This window comes from Aulonocara stuartgranti, assembly GCF_965226115.1.
Source record: "Aulonocara stuartgranti genome assembly, chromosome: 11".
Classification (NCBI taxonomy): Eukaryota; Metazoa; Chordata; class Actinopteri; order Cichliformes; family Cichlidae; genus Aulonocara; species Aulonocara stuartgranti.
Genome location: NC_138947.1, coordinates 2,779,845 through 2,797,572, shown reverse-complemented (window position 1 = coordinate 2,797,572; position 17,728 = coordinate 2,779,845). Strand labels below are relative to the sequence as shown.

Genomic DNA, 17,728 nt, shown 5'->3' with positions numbered 1-17,728 from the left:
ACATCAGCAGAGAGGCAGAATTCATCACTGTTCATAAGAGTTTAATTTAATCAAACCTCATTTTACGGGTTTCCTATCTCTAGGTGATTCGTTCATTTTATTTAAATATCTGAATTTTCGGAATAGTGATCCAAGCGGGACACAGAGGCTGCTAGTTTTAATGCACCAGAATGACGCAAATATAAATACAAGCCTGACTATCCCGAGACCCTAGCTGCAGCGACGCCTTTCTTTCAACGGGATTCCTGCAGGCGCATTGGAGCCGACTTTGCTACCCGCGCAGAGCGTTTCTGACAATCGGGAAAGGCAACAATACAGCGTGTTTCTCTGCTCCAAGACATCCGCGGTTCCTTTGATTACGGAGCTTCTTCACTCCAATCTTCAAATGTAGGGTTCGTGGATGGATCTTCAGAGACTGTCTATTATTGTGTAGACATTCATAAATAAATAATTTCTTAAGAAATATGCAGGTGGAGTGATCTTTATCAAAAGTAAAAGTTACATTAAGAACTTTAAAAATCTATTGTGTGTGAGGCTGTGTAGTAAAGCTTGCCCTTCTCACCGCGTGTAACAAACCATCTGTTAGGGGTTGTTTGCAGCTATAGAGGTAGAGGTATACTTCATGCACTTATCAACATACAGTTTAGAGACTTGCATTATAGTGTACTGGTGCACACTTGGGCATCTTTTATTTAGCATGGTTATACCATTGTGAATTTAGCTATATAAATATGCTCAAGAGTCTATCATATGTTTGACATCCTACTAAAAATTCGAAAATATATATTTTTAAATTTAGAGGAAATGTTTTTGAACAACAAATGTGTCACATTTTAAACAGGGTTGGAATAATCAGCGCTGAGATTATGCGCTGGGTATAACAGACATGCTTACCATGTGAAAGGACCGCGGATGTCTTGGAGCAGAGAAACACGCTGTATTGTTGCTTTTCCCGATTGTCAGAAACGCTCTGCGCGGGTAGCAAAGTCGGCTCCAATGCGCCTGCAGGAATCCCTTTGAAAGAAAGGCGTCGCTGCAGCTAGTGTCTCGGGATAGTCAGGCTTGTATTTATATTTGCGTCATTCTGGTGCGTTAAAACTAGCAGCCTCTGTGTCCCGCTTGGATCACTATTCTGAAAATTCAGATATTTAAATAAAATGAACGAATCACCTAGAGATAGGAAACCCGTAAAATGAGGTTTGATTAAATTAAACTCTTATGAACAGTGATGAATTCTGCCTCTCTGCTGATTAGGGATGGGTATTGATAAGATTTTCACGATTCCGATTCCATTTTCGATTCTGTTTAACGATTCGATTCTTTATCGATTCTTTTTAAAAAAGGAGAACTCTAAGGTCGATTAGCTTAGAACTTTGTTTCATATCTTCTCTTTGAACAAGATAGAAATTTAGGAGTAACGTGGCCTTACAAACCCAGCAGTGAGATCTTAAGAGATCCACAGCCTACGGCTCTTCAATGGGGTGTCACAGGGTTACCAGGAAAAAAAATTGTAAATGCAAAATAATAAAATAAATATTCTTCTGTAGCAATAACAAAGTATAACATAAATTATTCTGTAGCAATTACACAAGAATATCCAGTAATGTCCCTGCCTACAATTAAAAACATTCACTTACCGAAAATCATCTGCTGTGGCAAATGGGTGCAAGCCTTTTACCACAAACTGAGTCACTGCTCGGTGACATTCGTCTATCCTGGCCTGAAATGAGACGCTACCGGCAGGGCTGGACTGGGACAAAAAATCGGCCCGGGCATTTTGACTGGTGACCGACCCACCATGGTATTATAGGAAAAACCATAAATCCTTTGAATGAAAACAAACGCTGTTGTCACAGTGATGTACACTGTCTTGCTGGTATATATGTATCAATCTAATAAACTTAAACCTACACCATCCTCCCTATTCTGGTATTCTAAACAGTACCTGAAAGTAGACTGCTTGGTCGAGTTAACCTCCTGAACTATCTACAACACATGGTGAAAACCTGAAATTAAGACAGAGAAGACTAGAGGTGAGACATGATCATTACTGATTACTGATGACAGATTTAGAAGTAGTTTCATAAACCATTCATTTGCCACATCAATAAACAGCACGGCAGGGCAAAATATTTTTTCTAACATGGCAACCTTTAAAAAGTGAAAGGAGAAAGAAAGACAGGTGAGAAAGAATAAAACTGACTTTTTGATGGCATTTTACACACAGTACTGGTACAGTATCTAGCTACTTCTGAAGAAATTATGATGGGACCCTAAAAAAATACGTACAATAATGGATTTCTATACATTTTACATCAGATGAAAACGTTTGTTGTAAGATTCAGATAATTATTTGTTAAAAGTGAGAAATTTTAAATGAGAATAAGAAAGTATGTCTTTGTGCCCTCCTTTCCCTGTTAATGCCCTACCTGGGCCCCTGGAAAAACTTTGCTAGACCCGCCCCTGCACAGTTACCAGCTGTCAGCTACAAAGGATCCTGGTGTTATTTGTCTCTCAGAAACAGTACTTCCCTTCAACTCATTCATGTCACCTAAAAGGTAAACCTGTTTCTCCATCACCTGTTCAGCTCTGATGATTCAGTAAGGACATCTCCTGGTTTCATTTTCATGTTTCCCTCTCACCACATATCCAAACCGACATCATGACCATCAGCTTTTACAGCTGTGGCTCCAGAAAACATCAGCTGATACTAGAAATTAATATTAAATAAATTCTAACAACAGCTGATCAAGCTTAAACGTGCTGCTGTTGTTTAGCGCGACATCCGCCGGTTTCCCCGTTCTGGCGCAAAGTGGGTGATAAACAAAGAAGAGAGAAAAGCCGATCAGCTGATCATTGATCAGTTTCATGATTAAAGTAGAAACGGGAGAGAATGAGAGGAGAAGAGGCAGCTGTGCAGCAAAGACACCGAATAACTCCAACTTTGTGTCCGGGACAAACTGTGTTCCTTTTCACCTCAATACCAAACGCACAATATTTTCTCTGAATATGAGACGATTCCATTTTTTACCGGACGGTTGGAAACTCTAATAACTAACCTTATAAATAAAATAAGATAAAACAAGTTCAACATCAATAATATCATAACACCCGCCCAGCTGTATAGAAACTCCGTCATGCTAGCTGGTTCGCAGTACGAGTTATTGTAAATCACTGTAAAAAGTCAGCATAACGAAAGTAAACTCCACCTAAACTTTGTTTATATCTGACCCAGATAGACTGCAGGTCATAACTTCTTACCTGAAGTTCAGTTCACCGCCTCGGGTCTCTCCTCCTCCTGCCTTTCCGTCATCCACCTGCCAGCGTGTTGCACCTGCTGGCCTCCACCACTTGCTAATGTTACTCAATCTGTGAAAGCTCCGCAATAGCCACCACCAAACAACTGAGTTATTTTTACACATCTCCCAGCATCTGGCCAATCCACCACCTTTCAGTGTTTATACCGTCACGGGGAAAAAGCAAAAAAAAAAAAAAAACCCAAAAAACCCATCGGCCCATAAAAACGAAAAATCACCATCGGCCGATGTCCAGTCCAGCTATGGCTGGACTGGCCATCCAGCAGTCTATAGCTGCTATATGCAGCTATAGACTGCAGCGAGAACTGCCAGCATCTGAGCCAGACTCTGTCTGTCTCTCTCATCATGGTCACCTAAATGCACAGTAATGGCAGGTTTTGTAAGAAGGCAGATCGTGTTAACATAATATGCACTGTTAGTTGATTATTTACCTGCCGCATTAACGGGAGACGACGTACAAACGTTACCGCTGCTGCTGGGTTGAGATTCACGAGTCCGGAGCGGAATTAAAAACACGACATTCATTTAATGCTATTGCGTGTTTTGTGAGCAAATGCTTTTGCATATTCATAGTGTTTCCTCCATTAAATGAAACATCTACTATGCAAGTATTGCAAGTTGCCCTGTTGTCATCCGTTCTCGTAAAGTGTAACCAAACTTTTGAGCGTTTGAGCCGCTTACGCGCCGTGTTTCCTGCCAGGTACATGACGCTCTGCAACGTGGTGACGTCATTCGTGGCGACTGGAATCAATAAGGGAATCGTTTGCAAAAATGTCAAACAATTCCAAGGAATTGAAACAGTGGGAACCGGTTCTCAGCAAGAACCGGGTTTCGATACCATCCCTACTGCTGATGTGTTCCAAACAAACGATGCTTTCTACACGGTCAAATTAAAGGATGTGTACCATGACGGTGCAAACTACCTCACACCGCTGTGTCTGGGGTCCGTTAAAATAATAAACCTTGCGGCAGTTGTGAAGTGCTGAGGAAAATACCATGTGTCTGATGGGGTGTTTTATATAGGTGGACTAAATAGGATTTATACATCGGGGAAACCAAACAACCTCTGGCGAAGCGGATGGCACAACACAGAAGAGCCACCTTGTCAGGCCAGGACTCTGCAGTCTATTTACTCCTACAGGCCAGTGGACACTCTTTCAATGATGAGGATGTACACATCTTGGACAGGGAGGAACGCTGGTTTGAGCGTGGAGTCAAGGAGGCCATTTACGTGAAAAGGGAAAGACCATCTCTGAATTGAGGAGGGGGCCTAAGGGTACATCTTTCACCATCTTACAATGCTGTGATTGCAGCCATTCCCCAGCTCTCTGTGAATGGCCATTTATCAGTGGTCTTTGATCAGGGGGTTTTGATCAGTGGTTGTTGATCAATGGTCATGAGAATTTGCATAATTAAGATTAAGGAACTGACCTCCCAGCCCATTGTTCCCTCAGTGGGCTGGTTCCAGTCATTATGCAAATGTCCTGTTTATAAGATTGGGGAAACTTGCAGTCAACTGAGACTGAAGAAGTCACTTACGTCCAGATGAAAAGAATCAACTTTTTGGAGTTATATATATTGCCACCATGACAGGTACCAACCACCTTGCGGCCACAGCTCAATGCAGCAGCTCAATGCAGCAGCTTTGACAATGGAGACGCTGAACATGGTCCATTTGGACTCAATGTCCCCAGTCTCCCTCGGAATGCTGTTGAAGCTCTGCCGGAGGTGTGCGTTGAAGATCTCGCAGACTGGGGCCTCTGCTAGGCGTTCCCAGCACACCCTCACTACACGTTTAGGTGCACCAGGTCTGTCCAGCGTCCTCCCCCGCCACCTGATCCAACTCGCCACCAGGTGGTGATCAGTTGGCAGCTCAGCCCCTCTCTTTACCCGAGTGCCCAGAAGTCCCATAACAAAACACTGCTCGGGTTCAAATCAGGGAGGCCGTTGCTCCCAATCACGCACAACTGCCACTCGGCGCATAAGCCCAGATGACAGTCAGGACCCGTTCCCCAACCCTAAGGCGCAGGGAACAAACCCTCTCATCCACCGGAAAGAACCCCAACGTACCGGCAGCAAGCCGAGGGGATACCAAGATACCCACCCCAGCCCACCTCCTCTCAATAGGGGCAACTCCAGACTGAGACAGAGTCAAGCCCCTCTCCAGGAGACTGGTTACAGAGCCCAAGCCAGGCGTAGAGGTGAGTCCGACTATATCTCAATCAATCAATCAAGGCTTTATTTTAGCCCCCCCCCCCGACCTTAAACATGCAACACAGACATCACATGGGGATACAGGTCGGAGATTGGTAGCGTTACAGAAAAACACTGAAATGTCCACTACAATGGGAAAGTACAAGAGAAAAAACAGAGACCTCTACTCATGCTGGGCTCCTATGGGAGGACAGCATGAGAACAGGAAATAAAAAAAACTCCTCTGCACAGAGAGCACATAAATGTCCACAGCACAACATTATGGAGCATGTGACAAGCAACGGGGTTGGGTAGGGGGTGAGGAGTAATCCGAAGCAAACACAGCAGCCATCCTGCTCTGCGCTATTATTCCAACGCGGGCCCAGACCCGCCGTGTTCTCCAGGAGGGAACAAGCATCGAAGGCGTTTGGAAAGGAAGGGGGGGATGAGTGAGTGCGTATCAGTGTATGTGTATGTGTCCAGAGTTCAGCTGAGACAGTGTCCTTCGCCCTGCCAGGCTAAGTAAGCAGTCTTCCAGCGAACCCAGGTGGCCTTGCATGGAATGGGAAGAACAGTCTAAACACAGTCCGTATCAGGGTGTTGTTGTTCAGCTCCAGCCTTGAGACCGCAGCTGGCGCCTAAGGGGTATCCACATGAAGTGATGATGGTTTTTACTTTAGTGCGAACAACTCATATGAATTTCAAAGCTGTTCTAACAGTCCGACACTGGTCTCTCAATCTCCCATTGGAGAGCTGTGAGCTTCTCCATGATGTTATCAAACTTGCGCTCCGTGATGTTGTATTTTTTGTGCTCAAAGGGCCAATTCTGAGAACTCACGACCGCAGTGAGCCCCTCCAAGATGTAATCCAGTTTGCATTCAGAGGTCTTATTCTGAGTATTCACGGAAGCCGTAAGCTTCTCCAAGATCTTATCTGTGCTGCACTCAATGAGCCCATTTTGAGAAACTCACGCCTCGTCCCATCGTTTCAATCCCAGCGGGCAGCCTTGTGGGGGTTTGAACAGCCGGTTCCGCTTTCTTTATTCTTCGATAAGCCAGGGCCAAGCCAGCTCCGATCAGCAAGAACCCTGTTGTCATGGTTCCGAATAGGTAGCTATCTTCAGCACTCAGGCTCACCCAAGCCCTGACTTCTCATTGAGAAAGGGGTGTCAGTTGCATTTAGGGACCAGTTGATCAAATCCATAATTCTCTTTTAGGTTTTAGAGAACAGACTGTTAGAGAGTTTTTTGCGACCAATTAACCAGTCTCGGTCCCGGACCGTGGCCCGATTTCTATTTCCTAAATAAATTTATAAGCGTTAACCAACCCAAACTTTGCCTGAAGCTCTATTTTTGGCATTACACAGCCAAGGCTTTCCCAGAAGTTTTAAGTTAAGGTTTCACGCTCGAAACCCGGTTTCTACTGCCCAAACACTGCACAATGTCATCCTGGACGACAAACTGGTAGATACCAGTGGCTATTTTGAACCAAGGTCCCAAGTCATTGGCAGGTGCCACCTGGGATAACCTCACGCCGGAGGACCCTTTCCCACGTCTGGAAAAGGGAGGGGGTTCCCACCCCTGAACTTGGTGCAGTCCTAGGAGCCCCGCTCCCGTCCTAAGAACTTTAATTACTTTGAAAACACCCCATAAAATCACGCCAGCAATTCTATTGATGTCCAAGCCCGGCTTTATATTCAATTGAGACTTTACTGTCACAAACACTTCACCAATTACCTATTAAACTAAATTCACTCAGCAGTCCAACTGCTTTACACGGTCCAACCGTATTAATCCTTCAGCGGTCCAACCGCATTCAATCATTTTCAGCAGTCCAACTGCTTTAAATCCTCAGTACTGTCATGAGATTCTCATCAAAATCAAAGCAGACATTTACCGGCAACTTTTACTGAATAGACATTTAATTTTATCATCCAATTCAGCACACTTCGGATAAAATCAACAGGCCTGTGCCTACCTCTTTTATAAAGGCGCCTGTCCCCTCAGTTTGGTTGCCGGGTCACGCCTGCCTGTCTGACCACAACGGACCACCGAATTTCACCGTCTACACCTCCAATTCTCTCCCTCCTCAACCACCGGACGAAGCCCCCAAATGTTAAGGTTCAAATATTGAGGAGGAGAGTACAAACAACCAGGTCCAGAAGAGCTTGGTCAGACGATTGATTTTAATGAATACACGCGTGGGAAGACCAGTTCCGTTCGCAGACAGGGCTGATCTTCGACTACTCAAAACATAAACAGATTTTTTATACCATCAGGGCTTGAACTTACTGACGCCCCCTCATGCGTCACAGATACACTTCATACATAGGTCACATCAAAACCACAATGACTTTTAACACAGTTTAAAAAAAACATTGTCTCCTATCTTCATGGCAGGTACTTCCTGTCACTGCCGGATGCTCGCTTATCATCTTGACACATCAGCAGCTGTTCTGCGACAAACTGCTCTTTTGCAACCCCGAGCAAAACATGATTAAACTTCCACCTATAAATGATTCTCTTTAACTAAGTGTGTGTGTGTGTGTGTGTGTGTGTGTGTGTGTGTGTGTGTGTGTGTGTGTGTGTGTGTGTGTGTGTGTGCGCGCTAACCACAGTTGCACCCTATTTCACCTCGCCGACTAGCTCCTGACCTCTCACCAGAACAGAGGCTCATCCTTATGTATAATCACCTAACTGAAACTATATGTACTATGTTGAATAGATGTTATAATCAAGAACCACTACTAAAAGCTTAATAAAAGATATAAATGAAATAAAAGGTAACAATGAAATAATTTCCCTGCTCTCCACATGTTCCAGGGAAAAGTAATACAAAAAACACAAGACTAGACAAGGACACAAGAGGCTAACCAGGGAAGCTAAGGGAGAGGAGGAGAGGAGAAGAGTGCGACCGCCTTCGTCAAGAGCAAGAGAAGGAAAGCCTCTCAACCTCACACAGTAACTCAGGCTCCTTCCCCACCAGAGAGGTGACATTCCATGTCCCAACTGCCAGTCTTGGTAGTCGGGGATCAATCCGCCAGGGCCTCCACTCCTGGAGAGGGCACACAATGCACCCGACCCCTACGGCGCCTCCCGCAGGTGGTGGGCCTGCGGAAGGATGGGCCCATGTCCCCTTTTCAGGCTGTGCCCGGCCGGGCCCCATGGACTAAGGCCCGGCCACCAGACGCTCGCCTTCGAGCACCCTCCCCGGGCCTGGCTCCAGGGCGGGGCCTTGGTAACCCTATTCTGGGCAGGGTATGGTCTTCTCATAAGGGTCTTCTGAATCGCTCTTTGTCTGGTCCCTCACCCAGGACCAATTTGCCATGGGAGACCCTACCAGGGGGCAAAAGCCCCCAGACAACATAGTCACTGGGATCCCTTGGACACACAAACCCCTCCACCACGATAAGGTAGCGATTCACGGAGAGGCCACCTGTAACTCCTGTGTCTAATCACCGAGTTTTACTGTTGCAGTAGTTTGTGTGACTAGTAGATAATTATAGGGGTAGTTCCATTAAGGGAACATTGGGGGATCAAAGGTACAGCTATATGACAACTAACCTCCAAAAACATTCAAAGAAAACAAATTCTTTAACTTTAAGATAATAAAGTTTATATTATACAGTCCTTGTTGTGAGTTTCTCTGATTTAATTCCTCTCATCTTGTTTTCACTTTGAGTTTGTAATATTATGTTTTTAATACCTTTACACTAATTTAAAAATAATCCCACCATATTTATTGACATTATTACAGAGACTCTGACAGATTATTTTCTCTTACCTTTGAGTCCTGAGCTGCTCTCTGACAGCCTCTGCACCAGATCAGTTCTCTGCATGTCTGTTAAAACCTCCCTGATCACCTCCACAGACTGCTGACCAAGTTTATCAATCATATCATTCACTATTCTTCTTCTGTCATCAGTCAGTTCAATTTGTGGAAGACTCTTCTGAAAACGAGTGAACTGCAGGAACGTCTTGAATTTCATGAGATCCTGATCACTCAAATCCTCCAGTGTTTCTACAAGAAGATCTTTAACAGCTACCATTGTTGCAACCTGGAAAATTCAAAGCAAACATTCATAAAGAAAAAATGTTTCCTCACTGAGAAAATTACAGATTTATGTTTTCTTTAGCTGTTTTAAACTTTGAATGTCATAATCACAAAACTTTTCATTAATCAAAAGTTTGCTATTAAATCTAAAAACATTTCTGTGGCAACTGTGTAATCTAAATGATGAAATTATGATTTTAAAACTGCATCTCTTTGAATCAAAGCTGAACTCTGCAGACAGATGAGACGTTACTTACTTTGTGGATGAGTGGACACAGATGTTCATCCAGATGTTTGTCTGAAAAAAGAGAAAATAACAGAAATGGAAATAAGTGTTTAATAAAAGCCATCCATCCATCTTCTCACACCATCTCAAAGGGAGAGGCCAGCCACTCTTTAGCAGAAGCCCATTTCCGCTGCTTGTATCCGCAATCTCGTTGTTTCGGTCACTACCCACAGCTCATGACCATAGGTGAGGGTAGGGACGTAGATCGACCGTTATATTGTGGGCTTCAATTTTACACTCAGTTCTCTCTTCACCACAACAGACTGGTACAGCGTCCCCATCACTGTAGCTGCAGCACCAATCCGTCTGTCGACCTCTCGCTCCCTTCTCCCATCATTTGGTAAATGGTAAATGGACTGATTATTATATAGCACTTTTCTACTCTCCCAGAGTACTCAAAGCGCTGTATACAACATGCCTCATTCACCCATTCACACCCACTCATACAAGCACTTCTAAACTCAAGTGCAACTAATAAGCATTCATGCACATTCACACTCCGATGAAAGGAGGGCAATTAGGGGTTAGTATCTTGCACAAGGATATTTGGCATGCAGACTGGAGGAGCCAGGAATCAAACCACCAATCTTCCAAACAGTAGCTGATCTGCACTACCACCTGAGCCACAGCCACATTTGTGAACAAGACCCTGAGATACTTAAACTCTTCCACTTGGGGCAGGAACATATCCCTGACGCAGATTGGGCACCCCACGCTTTTCCAGCTGAGGACCATGGCCTCAGATTTGGATGGTGCTGATTCTCATTTCACATATACATATTCCACATACCACATCATCCCCAAAAAGCAGAGATGAGATTTTAAGACCACTCAAGTGAAAGCCTTCCGCCACTTGGCTACACCTAGAGATCTTGTCCATAAAAATTATTAACAGAATTGGTGACAAAGGGCAGCCCTAGTGAAGCCCATCCCCCACCAGGAACAAATCCGATTTACTGTCGGCTATGCGGACCAAGCTCTTGCAACACTTGTACAATGATTGAATGGCCCGTAGCAATGGGCCAGACACCCCATACTACCAGAGTACCCCCCACAGGAAACCCCGAGTGAAACGGTCAAATGCCTTCTCCAAGTCCACAAAACACATGTAGACTAGTTGGGAAACCTCCCATGCCCCTCAAGTATCCTTGAGAGGATAAAGAGCTGATCCAGTGTTCAAAGACCAGAACAAAAACCGCATTGTTCCTCCTGTATCCGAGGTTTGACTAACAGACGCACTCTCCTTTCCAGCAACCTGGCATAGACATTTCAAGGAAAGCCGAGGAGTGTGATTCCCCTCTCTTCCCCTTTTTAGAGATGGTCTGCCAGTCCAGGGTACTGCCCCTGACCTTCAAGCAACATTGTCAAGAAAACATAACTTCGAAGGTACAAGGTACAAGGTTCAAAATAAGGCAGTTCTGGAGGTCGACCCAGAGGTCAACAGCACAAGAGTCCAAAACCACTTGGTTCCGGAGGTCAACCCGGAGGTCAACCCGGAGGTTGACCTCCGGAACAGCACACGAATCCAAAACAAAACAGTTCAGGAGGCCAGCCGCATGGAGGGCAGCGGCGCCGGCTGAGCAGGTCCAGAGGCCAGCCGTGAGGAAGACGGCGGTAACAGAGTTCAGGAGGCCGTTCACGACACCAGTGATGTCCAGCGGATGGCCTGGAAAGTGGCTGCCCAGGTCGAGCTGCTGGACGTGGCCGCCCATGACAGCCAAGAAGTCCAGCTGATGGCCTGGAAGGTGGCCGGTGACATTGCAGTCGTGGACCAGGACGTGGACGTGGCTTGGCGGGCACTGGGCATGGACGTGGCTTGGCAGGACCAGACGAGGTATGAGGCTGGACGGGCTCTTCGGGCCCTCTAGCTGACGAGGCATAAGGGTGTACGGGCTCCTCGGGCCCTCCAGCTGACGTAACGTGAAGTGGCGTAGGTGCTGCGGGGTGCCGAGTTGGCACACCCGGGCATTCAGCAGCAGATGCAGGATGAGCAGTTATGGAGACCCCTGGCAGAACAGAGCTGAACAGGGGGCTGAGCTGCTACTTCGGCAGAGGCAAGATACTGCTTACTCTCTGGAAAACTTAATGTAACATCACACAATTCATTTCCCACCAGACTGCCATTAGTTCACCGTCTGCTTTAGAACCCAGAATTGAAATGTCCATGGCAGTGTGAGGAAAATTCAATTAAGTTTTATTTATATAGCGCCAAATCACAACAACAGTTGCCTCAAAGCACTTTATATTGTACAGTAGATCATACAATAATAGATACCGAGAAAAACCCAACAATCATATGACCCCCTATGAGCAAGCACTTTGGCGACAGTGGGAAGGAAAAACTCCCTTTTAACAGGAAGAAACCTCCGGCAGAACCAGGCTCAGGGAGGGGCGGGGCCATCTGCTGTGATTGGTTGGGGTGAGAGAAGGAAAACAGGATAAAGACATGCTGTGGAAGAGAGAAAGAGATTAATAACAGATATGATTCAATGCAGAGAGGTCTGTTAACACATAGTGAGTGAGAAAGGTGACTGGAAAGGAAAAATTAAATGCATCATGGGAATCCCCCGGCAGCCTACGTCTATTGCAGCATAACTAAGGGAGGATTCAGGGTCACCTGGTCCAGCCCTAACTATATGCTTTAGCAAAAAGGCAAGGCAAGTTTATTTATATAGCACCATTCAACAAGGTGATTCAAAGTGCTTTACAGAGACATTAAAAAACAAAAACAAATAAAAAGCATGATTTAAAGTTGATATAAAAAACAGTAGATAAAATCAGAACAGTAAATAAAATTAGTAGTTAAAATTTGAAATTTAACCTCTTAAGCCCCAAGGGGGTTTCTGAGCTTTCTGCTCGAAAATGTAATGCCCAAATTTAATTGATTATTTCTGTGCAATTACAAACTCTGTCCTTATAATCTTGGTATCAAAATAAAGCTAACACTTGTGAGATTTAATCAGAGGTGTAAATATTAAAGCAGATATTACTGTGTCAAAGTTACTGAGACTGGAAAACAGAAAAAGTAAGCAGATTTTATCCTTGCCTAATTTTTATTTTTTATTTTTAGCATATAACCCTTTAAAAGATATGCCTCAGTCCAAATTCCATTCCAGAAATTCAGTAGCCACCTTATGAACATCATCTGTGCAAAGGTTTATGTTTCTAAAGTCAAACAGCGACAAATTACAGCACTGTCAATACATGAATATCCAGACGTTGTACAAAAATGTCCAATTCTGGCACACAGTTGGACACCATGCCAGTGGCTAGTGGCTACCGGCGAAAATAACGGAGGAAATCAGGACGGTAAGCCCATTTCTGTCTTAGCGCATTTGCACCGCTATGTGTTTTTTGTGGTCTTCTTTTGCAGCTCATTCAGTGAATTTTTGTCAGAGCATGGTGAAACTTGGTGTTTGGAGTCAGTAATAGCCCTGGGAGCTAAACAGTAGGGGTGCAACGATACTCGTATCGATATTGAACCGTTCGATACAGTGCTTTCGGTTCGGTACGCATATGTATCGAACAATACAAAATTTTAAATTTATTTTATCAACTTTCCTTCTGATGATGCTGTCTGTGTTGAGCGCTCAGTGGATCTGCGCTCGACAGTGCAGCCTAGGCGGAGTAGTCGAACGCAGATTCACTGAACGCAGGGCAAGCTAGCGAGACAGAAGTTAAGCTCTCCTTGCAACATGGCAAATTGAACCTCCCCCACCGTCATTCAGATGTGGCGTTTGGAACTATTTTGGTTTTCATGTGACGTATGACCCTGAAGGTAAGCGCGTCATGGACAAAAGTAAAACAGTATGTTGGATGTGCCACGCAATGCTCAATTACATGGGTGGGAACTAGTGTGTTAGCGCAGTTAGCTCGTTAACGTGTTGGCCGTCCAGCCCCACGCACGGGGCGATCCGCGGTAGCTCGTTAACGGAGATTTGCCGTGTTGTGGCGTTAACGTCATTTCAACAAGATTAACGCTGACAGCACTAGTGGGAACACAACGAATATGACTGCACATTTACTCCGACAGCATCCTAGTGCAAAGACAAGTGGAAGCAGACAAAAACAACAAGCACGCATGCTACAAACTTTACCCGAGTCATTTAGACAGCCGTTAGCACATGATTCTCCTTATGGGGACCTGATATGTTTAATATGCTGCTGAGAATATAGCCCAGAAGAAGAGTATAGTATAGCTTTTATTTTGGAAAGAGCCATTTCTCTGTAATAAACTCTCTTTTCCAAAGATGAGTGCCCCGACGTCCCGGGGCTAGCGATTTTTCCAGTCGGGCTACCAAAATCTATCTCTTCCCTGCCCGTCGGGCTATCGTAGGAAGGAAAAATATATTTCAATGCTTTTGCATTCTTTCGGAAATGTAGCTGGGTAATTATGTCATTGGCATCGGTGAGCCACTGTCAATATGTGACATATTGAAATCGCGTTTGAGTTTGCGCTTGTTTTTTGCTTTCACTTTGCAATCGCGCGAACTGTATAGAGAGTGACAGCACTGATTGGTGAGTGATGATAATTTGTGCACCAATTCCTCTGACATCGTCTTATTAATCGTTAGCTTACTATGCAAACATGACAAGAGAAATCTCCCGCAGCTTAAACATGTGAGAGGTTGATCGCGCAGAGAATCGCTGAGCGTTATGTGAGTGTGTGTGTGTAAAAGCAGCAGGATATATATTTTATTTCTGCTGAGCCAAATAAGACAGGTCAGGGTGAAGAAGTGACAGCCAAAGAAAAGCTTACCACAAAAAAGTTATGACAAATCAGAAATAAGGCAAAAAGAAAGTGCAGCTTTATGGTTTCATGGACAAAAGAATTTCTGTGGCTGCAATATGACGAGCTATATAACCAGGGCTGCACATAAGTGGTCCGCAGGTGCGCATTCACTGTCAAAATAAAAAACGCGCACAAGATATGAAGTTGCAACGCGTGTTTGCGTACATACGATTTTCAGGAGGAGGACAGACATTTGTTTAGAACTCTTAAAGATGTCGAAGAAGCTCCTTTAAGCAATTACTTTGGTGTTCCTCTACCTCCAAAGAAATGTCAGAAGGAGTCCGAAACCACAAAAGAAGCGTGTATTCTCGGAAAAGTGGTTGCAGGAGGTGAGCTGGCTTCAAACAAATGATGAACGCACAGAGATGTGGTGCGGAATGTGCCGTGAAAATCCCACTCTAGTGGACAAAAACAGTGCTTTTTATATGGACGCAAACGCGCGCTGCAACTTCTTATCTGGTGCGCGTCTTTTATTTTGACAGCGAATGCGTACATGCAGACCACTTATGTGCACCCGTGTAAATAACATAATGTTCTACCGGGTGTGTTGTTGGTTTTCCCTCGATTTCTGAGTCGACAAGCGCCTTTGTTACTGGGACCAGTCATTTTAAGAAAGGCCCCCATTAGAACCCATGAGAAATGCAAGAAATGCATTATTGCTCAGTCTGCAATATCTTTTCCAGAACAAACACCAATTGCAAATAACATACTGAAAATAAACCTGAAAATCTGTTTAGAACAGCTACTATGTTGCAAAGAGTGAACTACCACTGGCACAATTTAGCAGTCTGTGCAAACTTCAAAAAGCAAATGGCCTAGATCTTGGTTCCACTTGCCTCTTACCCGTGACTTCAGTGGAAATTTCAAATTCAGGATCTGACACAGACTGATTCATGTCCTACACAGTTCTTACAAGTTCATAGAACTTTCTGTTCAATTAGAACCAAGTATTTGAGTTGATGATTGTAATTTTTATACAATGTTGTAATTTGTTTTTCAACAATTTTTTGATTAATGTTTTGTTTCCTTTACAATATTATACTTTAATGTATAATATTGTGAAGGAAACAAAACATCAATCAAAAAATTGCTCTCTTTTTTATTCGGGCTACTTAAATTTATTTTGGGCTACCAAAAACTGAAGAGTCCCTGCCCGAAGGGCTACCAGGGACTTTGAAATTTTGCGAGCCCTGAGATATATTTTTTTTATTACATTTTTGTTTCAGCAACATTAAATTTAAAAACTGTACTTTTGAGTTAAAATATATATTTATAATTTTAATAAATGACAAATTAAAAAGGCATGAACATTTTTTTGTATCGAAAAAATATCGAACCGTGACACCAAAGTATCGAACCGAACCGAACCGTGAATTTTGTGTATCGTTGCACCCCTAATAAACAGCCTATCCTTATCCGTTTACGTGAAGTTTTAAGAATTTCTTGTTCGGTTTTGTTTGTTTAGTGGTCTTCTGCACATTTACGTTAACTGCTCGTTTAATCACAGATTCTCTTCGAGGCAGTCTGAAAGTCTTTTTCCATGGCCTGTCCAAACTCCTCCCACACCAGAGTTTATGCTTCAGCATAAATTCCCATTCATTCCCCACGCTGTGTGCTGCTTGGCCTGTCGCTACCTATCAGCTGCCTCCAAAGTCGAACAGGCTAACCAAATCTGATAGGACTCCTTCTTTGGCTTGGTGTCTCCCCTCACCTCCGGTGTCCACCATTTAGTTCAGGGGTTACCACCACGACAGGCACCAACCACCTTGCAGCTGCAGCTCAGTGCAGCGCCTTCGACTATAGAGATGCTGAACATTCGCTACATAAAAGCAACAAAAACAATTACATTTAAACCTGCTGAACATAATTTTTGGCCCCTCGTCAACAATGCTCTCCTTTCTCTGTAAATCTGACTGTTTCTAATATGAACTGAAGCGTACACACTTTACAGTTTTTTCTGAATGCTTAAACCCTAACTGTGATTCCTGTAGCACAATCTCTAAACCTATTCAGACTATAGCAAAACCACTCACTGAGTTTGCAAAACTAAAAGCACAAAAACTGCTTTGCACTCAGTTTGCAATTTTGTAACACACACTTTGCAAAACTGTAGGCACAATTCACTGCACAACACTCAATTACCAAATTTCCAACACACTCCTAGCAAAAGTATACACGTATGGCTATCATTAACACTAATTTGCCAACTGTCTGGCACACTTTCACATGTGAAAACTTTTTTAGATAATCAGTTCACTTCGCAATCAGCCTAAGCACTATAATACAGGTAAGCTGTGTGTGCGGAGTACAATGGAGGGAGCAGGAAGAGTGAGAAGTAGAGGAGGCCGAGGAAGAGGACGTGGAGGTGAAGAAGTAGGATGAAGAGGACGACAAGGACAAGGAGGAGCAAGAGGAAGACGAGGAGGGGGGAGAGGAAGATGAGGAGGGGGGAGAGGAAGGGTAGGAAGAGTAAGAAATAGAATTGCTGATGACATCAGAGCTACAATAGTGGACCATGTAATCAACCGTGGAATGACCCTGAGGGTAGCTGGCCAACGGGTCCAGCCTAACTCGAGCCGCTACACTGTAGCAAGCACCATAAGGACATCTTGAAATGAGAATCGGTTAGTACAGTCACTTCGCACAAAGATTTGTAGCACTTACATATGCCAATGAGAAACACACCAATACCATTGATGTAAAAATACTGAAATTGTTACTTTACAGAATTGCTAGATGACCAGATGCTGGGGCAGAGGAAGCATGTTCACTGCAGACCAAGTAACCCATATAGTCATTATGACGATTGCAAATAATCCTATACTTGGAAATAAACACTTGTGTTTGTTTTGATGTGTGTGAATAAACACCAGTACTTGAAGTTTGGATTCCTCTATGCTTATGGATCTATGACAGCAGTATGAGCTCACACTGACATAGCCTACCTTGTGCACAGAGAAAGCAAAAGCCAGATGTGTTTTTATTCATACCATCAGTGTGCAGTTGGCGCATTGTGTGCTTAGTAGATGATGGCTTGTGTGTACTGTTTGATACGGAAACACCATTTTTACGAAGGTGTGAAGAGTTA

The 17,728-nt window shown here is 44.0% G+C and overlaps 1 protein-coding gene across 12 annotated transcripts in view; it reads right to left on the bottom strand.

Annotated features, from left to right (window-relative positions):
• The window catches only part of LOC309717161 (uncharacterized protein), a 73,524-nt gene that overhangs the window by 37,026 nt on the left and 18,770 nt on the right, over positions 1–17,728 (bottom strand). For 11 of the 12 annotated variants that reach the window (XR_014279634.1, XR_014279635.1, XM_082551492.1 and 8 more), the window contains 2 exons: positions 9,820–9,860; positions 9,293–9,566 (listed from right to left, as the gene is read on the bottom strand). Coding sequence is in view for 10 of the 12 variants with exons in the window: in XM_082551492.1 (XP_082407618.1) it covers positions 9,293–9,566; positions 9,820–9,860 (315 nt within the window). In the remaining 2 variants the exon portion in view is untranslated. Of the gene's footprint in view, positions 1–1,637; positions 1,789–9,292; positions 9,567–9,819; positions 9,861–17,728 lie in introns of those variants that run through there. The other variant, XM_082551495.1, reaches the window with a different exon arrangement.